General features: G+C 41.6%; 2 protein-coding genes across 2 annotated transcripts; one reads left to right on the top strand and one right to left on the bottom strand.

Moving 5' to 3' along the window:
* The first annotated feature begins 583 nt into the window (after positions 1 to 583).
* Positions 584 to 1,877, top strand: LOC104953125 (gamma-aminobutyric acid receptor subunit rho-1-like). The gene is made up of 3 exons (XM_010780054.1): positions 584 to 864; positions 1,494 to 1,561; positions 1,650 to 1,877. Exons 1-3 carry the CDS (start codon positions 717 to 719, stop codon positions 1,875 to 1,877), a joined length of 444 nt encoding a protein of 147 aa, XP_010778356.1. The 5' UTR covers positions 584 to 716.
* A 3,397-nt stretch (positions 1,878 to 5,274) lies between these two features.
* Positions 5,275 to 7,696, bottom strand: LOC104953124 (lipid phosphate phosphohydrolase 1-like; the record flags this gene model as incomplete). Its single annotated transcript, XM_010780053.1, has 2 exons — positions 5,275 to 6,002; positions 7,502 to 7,696. Coding segments are annotated over 2 exons (312 nt in total), but the record flags the coding sequence as incomplete, so codon positions are not given.
* Between the last annotated feature and the right edge of the window lie 4,008 nt (positions 7,697 to 11,704).

Below are 11,704 nucleotides of genomic sequence, written 5' to 3' on the forward strand. Positions count from 1 at the left end.
ATTGTAACCCTTGTTATATTAGCACTGGCGAAGCCCTCTACTCAGGGCACTGTCTGTGCCGGGGCCGGCTACATCTATAGAAATCTCAGTAGGTGAATGCTTGCATAGAGGGAAGTACCCATAGAGTCCAGTAGAGGGCTTCACCTGTGCTAATATAACAATGGTTACAATACGTAAGCCAACGTTCCAGTGACTGGAACCAGCTATGATGTCAGGTGTTTTGTCCTACCTTTTAATGAAGGCACTGGGATGGATCTGAACACCTTTCTGAACACCTTTGCGTTACTATGGGGAAAGATCTTGGTTTTGATTAATTCTGTCAAGGTTAGGCAGTTTTGATCAGGTTATATAAGAGTTTTTTACTGTAAATAACGGTAAATAAAGATAAAGTGTAAGTTCAGTCAGGAAGACCGGCTTTACATTCACTCACTCCTCAGTTGGATCTAATCAGCTGATTACAGGCGTCCACTCTTAACCAACTACAGTTCGCCACAATCTCCAACAGCCAATCATCACGCTGCTATCAAACTTTAAATCTGTTCTCCTGTCATTTCAGGCGCTAAGGCTGCGGCTCCCCTCCTCCCATCCACCTCCACTCTCCGTATCAGAACTCCTTATCAAATCCAGATCTTCAGCATCCTCTTCCCATCTCTTCTTCAAATCCAATCCCATCAACATCTTATTCTACTTACTGATTCATTTCCCCCTTAAGATATATGATAAGACAATCGGGGTCTTATCGCCAAAGACTATTCACATTTCTATCATCTCGTGCACACGTCAATACAAATCTTTCTCTAAGCAGAATAATTCTCCTGATGGAACTATTGTCATCATGGATAAAAGTAAAACTATTCCATAAAAGTAAGTAACTTGCATTAATATGTAAACATGTATTGTTTTTAAAGAATTTATAAAAATGACAGATGCTGTCCTGTTATCCAATCAACACAGCTGAGTGTGATGTAGCCATGTAAAGTATAGTTATTATTTTTGAAAATACAATAAGGTGATTCAATAACTCAAGTCACGACTCAAGTAAGACCTGTACTCTGAACAAGGAAATTATTCACGGTAACAAAACCCCCAGTCTAATAACTAATTCATCAGCAGGATTTTAAAAATGGTTCATGATTTTTTGATTTTCCATTCTACATTTTAGAACAACTGTAGGCCTGTTTAAAAAAGTAAAATGATTTGAATCCCCAGCATGCACTACAACAACAATTAGGATAAGAGTACTCACTCCGCTGGCTCTGTGCCAGTGTTTGGAAAATCTGCACCCAGCTGCTCTGGATTTAGATAAAGTCATTGTTTTAAGCAAAAGGGTCAGCACCAAAAAAGGAGTCACAACTTCCAAATAAACACAGATAATCCAGACAGGAACATAGCTACATCTGCACTTCCACTGTCACAGCTTGTTTTTGACACTCAGACACTACTGTTATTTAGGTCATTGCATCTTTGTAAACTGCCTTAAATTATTTCTCCAGGTCCTGCCGTCTCTGTAGGCGTGGATGTTCAGGTTGAGAGTTTGGATGCTATTTCAGAGGTCGATATGGTATGTCTGGAACACATGTTTATTAAGAAAAAGCATGTTTGTTGTTAGTTTAGATTATATTGTAACAGACTTTGCCTTTTTGTTTAAGGACTTTACCATGACCTTGTATCTAAGGCACTACTGGAAAGATGCACGTCTGGCCTTCAAAAGCAACAACAACCTGAGCATGACGTTCGATGGCCGCCTGGTGAAGAAGATCTGGGTACCTGACATGTTCTTCGTCCACTCCAAGAGGTCCTTCACCCATGACACCACCACTGACAACGTCATGCTACGAGTTTACCCCGATGGAAAAGTCCTCTACAGCCTCCGGTAACTCCCCAAGGAAATATTTAAAGTCTCAAAGTGGCTGTTAGGTCAGGAACAGTTTAAAGGAATGCTCCAACATTCTGGGAAATTAAACTATAACTACTGAAACAATTCCTTGGTGAACACCTGCCACTGGCATTTAGTGAGTTTATGTCAATCGGTTTTCTTTTTTTACATTTTCAAATTGGGCATTACATTTTATTGGCGATATTCAGGAAATTCAAAAAGACTTGACAAACAATGTTGTAGGCTGCGGTGTTGGGTGTAACGCGTTACAAAAGTAACGGAGTTACAGTAATGTATTTCTGTAACACAGTAATGTAACGCATTACTAATTAAATGTGAGTTATATACTACCCGTTACAATTCTCAGTAACGCACGTTACAACACATTTCAACCCGAAATGAAATGGTGTTTTGTTTTTTAAGAATTCACCAACATCCTGAGACATTCCCACACCAGAGAAAAAATGTGCTGGTAGATTAGGAAGCCTGGTTGATCATCCTGAAGGGTGTTCTTTTCCCCATAATGACCAAGTCGCTGCACATTATCCCCCTTATTACGGCCCTATACACACGGCGGCGTGCGTTGCCGCTTCAACGCTTCTGTCCATTCACTTTGAATGGGGTGACTTCACGCTTCGCCGAACTGCATTGTGGGAGCAAAGCGTAGCTTCTCTCGCGGTGCTCGCTGCAAACGTAGAGCAATGTTCTACTTTTGAAGCTTCGACGGAGGCGTCAGCCAATCAAATCCCGCTTACGGCCCTTACTTTCATTGTCTTACGGCCCGTCCATCTTGATTCTGGGCGTGTCTGAAGCTTGGCGATTTTTTGCGACCAACAACCAATCACATGAATCTCCCGTCCCCGACATACAAAGCAATAGCAATGTTTAAACGAAGTAAACTGGATATAAAATCTCCAAACAGGCGAAAACCCACTAGTTTCACCCACTGTCTCTGCCACCTCCCTCCATGCCTGGTTCCTCCGGTTTGTATCCCGGTAAATAGTTCTGGTCGTAAAGAACCGGGTGATTTGCTACCGTAATATCTCGTTTGGAATATGAGGAAATGAACTGCGGTCTGGCTCTCCCAGCTTGCACGCGGTTTGATTGGCTAGCACTTGCACTGGCGGGATTTGCATAAACGGGATTTGATTGGCTGATGCCAAGCATCGAGCCTCAAAAGTTGAACATTGTTCAACTTTTGATGCCGATAGATGCTCACGATGCTTGCAAAGCCATGCTCCGCTCCCCACAATGCAGTTCGGCGAAGATTACAAATCTTCTACGTCACCCCATTCAAGTGAATGGGCGAAGCTTTGAAAGATTTTTTTCATGCCTGTGTGTGGCCGGGCCGTTATTGTTGTCTTAGCATCTTATGATTCATTTACTGCTATCCCCTCTCATTCCCTTGTTGCTGTATACATTAACTTGCCTTGCTTATTGAAATGCTTCATTAACTCTTTGTTTCTGTCTCTGCAGGAATAACGAAGATCAAGAGGGACATTGTGTTCGCTGCCAGTCTCTACCTTTAATCTCCTCAGGAGTTTTAGTTATGATTAAGACCACAGATTTATCTTTTTTTCACACTGTGGGCAAATAATATGAAATTCAATCCCCAAATGTTAGTTTAATTGCCTTTTTAATGTATTTGTCATTGAAATTACTTTCTTTTTCAGCTTTTTTTCCATCAGAAAATGTGTCCTGAACTTTGCAAATGTCCTGTTATACTGTATTTAATTGCATAATTAGGATGTGATTTCCATTCAGAGCATTCATGCGTTTATTAGTGGTTCATAATACAACATTATATGGATATATCTGCCTGGGGAGGTAAACAAAAAGTCATGCTTTCATTTAACAACAATACATCTGTTCATGATAACAAGTGAAATGGCTTTGATTCTCCTTTTAGACATTTGTACATATTTATTTTCAATAAAAGTCTGTATGGTGATTGGTTGTTTTTTTTTACATACAAAAAGTACATTATATTAGATCTACATATACGCGACAGCGAAGGCAACACGGGACTCAACTCTTAAACCAAACGTAATACGAGTAAAGCTTCATTTGAGTTATCTGGAGTTGAGTTTTAGGATCAGCTTTAGAAGCAAACCTCCTTTGATTAGCCCTTTACTTAACAACGACCGAAAGGCACTCCAACTAATAGCTTATCTTTAAAGTCCTTACAGTATGCTGTCGAAAATGAGTAAAAACAAAATTGAGTATGCTGGAGAAAAAAAAAGTCAATGGTTAGTATGTAGAAAATCTGAAATGTCAAGAAAAAAGTAAATGGCTAGTATGTCAAAATCTGAAAAAGTGGATGTTTAGTATGTAGAGAAAAAAGTAAATGTTGAAAATGCGAAAAAAAAAAGTGAATGTTTGGTATGTTGAATATCTACGGAGCCCCTAAAGGGACATGAAAAAAAAAAAAAGGGAGCGAGAAAAAAAATAAAGTCAGGAAAACGGATTCGTTTCTCGTGCGCACGAAAAAAAAGAATCCGTTTTCCTGACTTTATTTTTTTTGAGAAAGTTACCGATGCACCAAGGAGAAGTGGAACACACATTAGACAACCATTTCATTGCAGACTGTTATGTTTACGTGGGGAAATGACAGAGCATACATTATTTGAGATAAACTATATTTTGAAGTCAGACTTAATTTTATGGACATTTCGGCCAGGGGTGTAGAGCTATTGGTTTAAGCACCGGATTGGCAAAACAGGAGTTTGTAAACCAGTCTGCTTTGATCTATGAATTAATGTCCGTGACTCGCAGAGTACCTGCTTCCCCCGCAGCTGTTTTATAGGGAAACAAACACTCAGAACCAGTGGCGGACTGCCCCCCCCACCCCCGTTGACAGTTTACGTCGGCTGGGCAGGGTGAGATTCCCGGGCTGATTTTTAGTCCCAGTCCGCCCATCATGCGTCCTGATGACCGGCGATCTCCTTCATAAAACTAATAAAAGGGGGAGTAATCGGGCAGTTCGGTGTGTGTGTAGAGGTGTGTGTAGTTAAAATGGCCTGTGATCACTCTTTATAGCTGTTCAATGAAGGTAAACACAGAAGGCGGCGCGTAAAAGCTCTTTGAGCGCTGGTGCTGATCTTCTCTGAGTTACACGTCCCGCTGCCTCCTGGATTGACCACACACCCCTGGCCGAAATGTCCTTAAAGTGAAGTCTGAGTACGAAATATATCTCAAATAATGCACTGTCATTTCCCCACGTAAACATAAGAGTCTGTAATGTTGTGTCCTGTGCGCTTCACTTCCTCCTTGGCGCACCGGTAACTTTCTCCCCAAAAAAATCTTGTGCGCACGAGAAAGTTTCTCGTGCTCACCAAAAATATTTGTATTGTATTTGAAAGTATCGTGCGCATGAGATACTAACCCGTTATCCTGACTTTTTTTTTTTCTTCTCTCTGTTATTTTTTTCATGTCCCTTTAGGGGCTCCGTAAATATCTGAACAAATGGAGGAAAAAAAGTCATGGTTTTAGTATGTCGAAAATAAATGTCGATCTATTTTCTAAATGTGTTAAATCTGAAAAAACGTCAAATGTTGCGAAAAAAAGTCAATGTTTGGTAAATTGAATATCTGAAAAAACGTCAAATGTCGAGGAAAAAAGTCATGGTTTTAGAATGTCGAAAATAAATAAAAAAGTCAATATTCAGTATCTGAAAAATGGTCACAGTACATCAGAAAGCTCTTAAATCAGGTGAAAAGCACAGGTACATTCACAGGTTCCCCTCAGTGGATCCTTCTTCCTGCTCAGTAGATAAACATGTCTTTGCACTATCTCTAAAACACATGGTCGATCTACGACGTTTCGCAGGTAGTCGGCACTTTCCTTCTTCCAGGTGATTTAAAAAGTCTTAAAACCTTCCGTACGTTTCTTCTGGGATGCACAGCTTGAATCCATGCAGGGTAACGGAGAAAAGGTTGAGCATGAAATGAAAGGCAAGGGGTCCTGGGTGTGCGTTGTGGACAGAAGCTCCTCCCCCTCGAGGTGATGCTTAGTTGGGACTCTCACAGTGGTTTCCATTGGTTGTCTCCTGCAGCGTGGTGTGGGGGTTATCCTCCTCTCTACGGGGGGCCACGCGAGGCTTGAAGAAGTCCGACACGCAGAACACCTGAGAGGAAGGACAAAGAGAGGGAAATGTGTAAAAAGAACATGAAAAAGTTGGGTTTTAAGTCAGAGTTTAGTCTGAATTAAAGAAGGGGGAAAAGTCAGTGTAGTATGTCGGAAAGGTATAGAATAAGTATGTTAAAAATACTCAGATCTTGTACTTGAGTAAAAGCAGGGTTGCCAACGTTGGGTACCTGGCTGGAGGGAGATTTTTATACCATGGGTTTAATTACGCATATGAACACTAAATGACTGCTATCGTGTCAGTAGCGGGACCTTAGCATAACTTTTCTGACCTCGATAAATTGCCATTTACATGAGGATGTGACAAGCAGTTTGAAAGGATGTACTTGAATATATATTATCATGATGTCAGTGGTCATACAACGGTGCCGACAATATTATCGTTTATCGCAATAATTTCTGGGAAAATGTATCCAACTAAATTAATTATCGTGAGAGGCCTATACATGAAACACACACACACAAATCTACAGACTTACTCCAAACTGCCAAATATATTATTAACACACTCTTTGACTCTATTTTGGCCCAATAAGCAGCAGACTTTAACTTTTTATAATTTCTACTGGATCTTAGATCTGCGCATGCGCAATACGGGTCGGATTGACCAACCGGCTCCCACTGCTCTGCTGCCTGTTAACGTTGTTAAGAGTGGTGGGGGCGGGGAGGGAGCAGATCGACAGCTTGAGCAGCTGTCAACTCAACATTGTAAATAAGATAAGATAGAGCTTTATTGTCTCCCTTAGGAGACATTTGTCTTGATCATCGAGATAACCATTAAACATTCAGGTCAATCAGAACAGAGCAGAACGAAGCGGTAGAAAAACAGCTTTATCCCAGCAGCTATTGCACAAATGAACACATCATAGGAGCGTCACACAGATGCCTATTTTTATTTATTTATTTATTTAATTGTGAATTTTGAATGTCCATGTTTATACTAGTGTTTTCCTTCTTAAAATGTTTTTGAGATTTGGTTGAGCAGGGTATACTTGTACTTGTCCTTTATTAGAGATGTGTTGTTGTTTGAGATCACATATCACATGGCACAGAAACATACAGGTACAGTGCTAACAAATTAAAAACGATCGCCGGTTCATCTTGTTTTTGGCGTGAGAATAGTTTGGGCAGCGTGAGAGCGTGAGGTTGAGAGTGAAAGCGTGTGTCACACAACAGATGCGTGAGAGTTGGCAACCCTGGTCAAAGTAGAAGTACTCTGATCTGGTACTTGAGTAAAAGTAGAAGAACTCTGATCTTGTACTTGAGTAAAAGTAGAAGTACTCTGATTTTGTACTTGAGTAAAAGTAGAAGTACTCAGATCTTGTACTTGAGTCAAATCTATTCTTCACTTTGCAGGGCTCATTCTTCTTCTGTCATTGTAATTTAATTGACATGAGTTTTCTGGGTTTTAACAGAAAACTCTTAAAAGCAGAAAATGGAAATACTCAGTAAAGTACAGGAGGTCAGCGGATCACTCACCACCAGCAGAGCCATAATGGCGCCCTGCAGCAGACCGGTCAACACGTCGCTCCAGTGATGTTTGTAATCCGACACCCTCGATAGGCCGGTGAAAACCGAGGCGGCGATCAGGAAGAACTGCATTGTGGGTCGGAGCAGCCGCGCCCATTCAACCTGGAGACGAGCCTGCAGGTAGAGCTGAGGGAGGAAAACACACGAGGGTTATTCAACAGGGAAATGAGGAGAAGTTATTTGCTTCATTTCCAACAAACATACTAAGAAATAGTTTGTTTATCCCAGGGGGGAGTTTGGTTTAAAACGTTTTGAAATAAAAAATTAAATAAATGTTCCCTATCATTTGTGTCCACTTGTCTTCTCCATGATGGTATGTTTGGGTTTTTATCATGTTCTGTCGCTTTTACCTCTTAGAATATTTAACAAATCGTACGGTGTCCTTGGGTGTCATGAAAGGCGCAAAGAAATATGTAAAAATGTGCAAACTATAATATATACAGTAGTGTGTAGGACTTATAAATCAAGCTGGTCAGAGTTCCTGTAGGAGTGCCAGGAAAATGAGCTGCAGTGATTTGCAGATGACTCATGATACTTTATCTCCACCACCGTACTTCACTCAGTCTCATTTATTTATATCAGAATCAGGAAGTACTTTATTTATCCCAGGGGGTTTTGGAAACATTTTCTCCATTTTAGAAGATAAAATGGAGAAAAAAATCTACTTTAACAAGATAAAATAAAATACAATACAAACATATACTGTACACTCGCAGTGTAAATATATAATACATATATAACTTGACACTAAATTCAAGGCAAAGTTAAAAAGGTTAATCTATAAATACCAGAGAGAACTATTTGAATAGCAAGAGGTGGTCATTTCTAGTTTAAGGGGTGCAAAACATTTTGTATGAGAACTTTAAAGGTCACCTATCACGCTATTTTAGGCATATATTATGGGTCTCAGATATACAAATATATAAAAACATGTCTATGATGTGTTTTGCTCAAAATACAAACAGATCATGCATTTCAGACATCCCTCATACCCCTCTTTTGCAGCCCTGTTAGAGAAACTCGGATTTTGGGTCCTTAACTTGAAAAAAAAAAAAAAGAGGAGGCGGAGCTAATGCCTGATCAGAATTCTACCAGAGATAAAGTTAAATTCTGCTGTGATAAAACGCCATCCTGTTCTAAACCACCTCAAGGATTATTTCTGAAACAGTATGGAGCTCAAATGCTTTTTCTCTTGCGGGTTTATCACAAGGTGAGTTCCTTTTTTTATTTCCTGCTTCTTCACACACATGCTCTCCAGTACAGGTTAGCTCTGAGTGTTAGCGAGGCTAGCTAATGTAAAAAAATACCACATTACGTCCAAAACACGTCAGGCATTGTTTCTGATAGCGACTCTCTGTGGGTCCACCTTTCCGAAATTACGTCATATCGGCAGCACATCTGTATCCACTTGTTGTACCCAAGCCCCCAGGAAGTGCGCCGGGCTCTGAGGAAAATATCCGTTGTGGCCAAACGGCGGTACTACACTTCCATATCAGTCGCTGGGCCCGGAAAGACTTTTTCCCATTGACTAACATGGGGAAAGAATGGTCTGTAAATCGTAAACTAAATAAACTACCCAGTATGAACATGTGTATAGCCCTTATTAAAAACATTCGGTCCTCAAGTTGTAAAATGTGCTAATAAAGTTATTCTGAGAGTTATTTTCCTCGGCATTATGAACGCGGATCTAACCCGCGGGACCGCGCCGTCCGGCACGTTCATGTGACGTGTTCAGTTCTACATGAGTTTTACCTTTACGCACAATGAAAACGGATTATATGAATATATGAATACTTTCGTGACGTTTCGCTCTTTCAAAAGTTGGGCCATTATGTCTTCATGCGCCAATGAGCAACTCTCATAGGAATGAACGAGGCCCCGCCTCCCACGCTGTATCCAGTTCTTATTATATATCCATGGTTGTACCCCCGTTCTTAAAAGATGTGGGTACGGAGGAAAAGAGAGGGTTTTATTTTCTGACGCTGTGTGACTTCCCCGACACACCGGGGACACATGTTGATGTATAAAATACATAAAAAAGTGCATTTTGCATGATAGGTCCCCTTTAAGGAATTTTAACTAAAATGGGAGAAATAAGGTTGTTTTATAAAAAGTAAAAGTGTTTTCTGTTAAGTGAGGACAACGAAGACTCTTGCTAAATAGATACAAATAATGTAAAAGCAGAACATCCACCATAGAAGAAGAATGAGCCCTGAAAAGTAAAGTATACACCCCCCAAATGTATATTTAAAAACGTCAGTAAATGTGATAAGCTTCCTCTTTGACAGAGGTAGAATAAAACTGTTATAAATTAAATAACTTTTTCCAGGAATTAAACAAACATCATTTTTTTTGTATCATTAATTATTAGCTCTACTTCCTCTCCGTGTTTAAAAAGGTGAGAGAATCTCCTGCAGTCCATATTTCACCTTCAGATTACTGATAGTCTATTATAATGTAAATAATATGTACACATGACCAAATATGTATGCATGTTCATTTTAATTAATTTCTTATTTTAGAAATCAAATCAAGTTTTATTTATATAGCACATTTTTAAACAATTTTTGGTCGAGCCAAAGTGCTGTACATATAATAAAAAATAATCTACAGTAGTAGTTATTTATCATTTTTAATTGTTATCTTTGATGTTATCCTTAATTGTATTAATCTGTGCTGTCCTGTTTTTCAATCTTACAAATTAAATATCACACCACCTCTGGAGCGTCATCCTGAAGGAAAACAGCTGAGCGTCACGTATCCTTGGCATAAACATCAAAAAGTTGTTTTTATCAGAAACAGGGTGTGTGTGATCTTTAACGATTCAATGGGGACAAACCAGTTCAGCCACTTTACCCACAGCGGTGTGTAACTGAGTTAATGACGCACGCTGCTGCTGTTTCAGAGTTGGAGGAAGGAGAGCTCTTCCAGGACTGTCAGACTGGAGCTCCGTACAGAGGGAGAGGCGTCTGCGTCGCTGCCAGGACTTTGTCCCCGAGTCTCTATTTATAAATCTGCTCCTGGAGAATCAGCAGACTATTACATTTATCAGGGAGGGGCAGCAAGACCTGATAAAAACACACCAGAGGGAACTGAGAGAGGACAGAGCCTCTGAGCAGACGTTTATCAAGCTTTAACGATCCTCAGGGCGTACAAATACATAAATACATATTAAAATCTTAAAGCGCTGGGGCTCAAAGCAATAGTTTTAGAGGATCAGATGAAAAGTTAGATACCACGTGCATGTCTGCCAATGTTAGCTTAGCTTAGCATAAAGACTGGAAACGGATGGAAAAGCTAGCATGCCTCTGATTAAAGGCAACACTAAATCTTTACATGTTGGTTTATTAGGAAGTAATAACATGTAAGGTGTTACTTGGTGAGCCTCATTGGTCAAGTCATGGTATAGTATACACTAAACATGTCATTTCAAATCTTATGTGGTACAGTAGAAAAGTCATAGTATAGTACAGGGCCGTCCCTGGCCAACATGAGGCCCCACGCAAAGTTATATGATGAGGCCCTCTGTTTCGCGAGCGTCGACGGGGGGGGGAGAGCCGTGGCAAAACCATGCCGTACCACACTAATTGCGCCGCATTTTCGGCTCAGTTGAGACACCCTCCGCAAGGTGAGGCCCCCTCTGCAAGATGAGGCCCCCTCCGCAAGGTCAGGCCCCCTCCGCAAGATGAGGGCCCCTCCGCAAGGTGAGGCCCCCTCCGCAAGATGAGGCCCCTTCCGCAAGGTCAGGCCCCCTCCGCAAGGTCAGACCCCCTCCGCAAGATGAGGCCCCCTCCGCAAGGTGAGGCCCCCCTCTGCAGGGTCAGGCCCCCTCTGCAAGGTGAGGCCCCCTCCGCAAGGTGAGGCCCCCTCCGCAAGATGAGGCCCCCTCCGCAAGATGAGGCCCCCTCTGCAAGGTCAGGCCCCCTCCGCAGGATGAGGCCCCCTATGCAAGGTCAGGCCCCCTCTGCAAGGTGAGGCCCCCTCCGCAAGATGAGGCCCCCTCCGCAAGGTGAGGCCCCCCTCTGCAGGGTCAGGCCCCCTCTGCAAGGTCAGGCCCCCTCTGCAAGATGAGGCCCCCTCCGCAAGATGAGGCCCCCTCTGCAAGATGAGGCCCCCTCTGCAAGGTCAGGCCCCTTCCGCGAGGTGAGGCCC

The sequence above is a fragment of the Notothenia coriiceps genome, unplaced genomic scaffold (assembly GCF_000735185.1).
Source record: "Notothenia coriiceps isolate Sejong01 unplaced genomic scaffold, NC01 NC01_scaffold00021131, whole genome shotgun sequence".
Classification (NCBI taxonomy): Eukaryota; Metazoa; Chordata; class Actinopteri; order Perciformes; family Nototheniidae; genus Notothenia; species Notothenia coriiceps.

What these genes read in the sequence shown, in the direction of transcription:
- LOC104953125 (XM_010780054.1), top strand. Translation starts at nt 717, where the DNA reads ATGATAAGACAATCGGGGTCTTATCGCCAAAGACTATTCACATTTCTA. An exon ending in AGTAAAACTATTCCATAAAA is followed by an intron (nt 865 to 1,493) that starts GTAAGTAACTTG and finishes TTATTTCTCCAG; the next exon opens with GTCCTGCCGTCTCTGTAGGC. An exon ending in CTATTTCAGAGGTCGATATG is followed by an intron (nt 1,562 to 1,649) that starts GTATGTCTGGAA and finishes TTTTTGTTTAAG; the next exon opens with GACTTTACCATGACCTTGTA.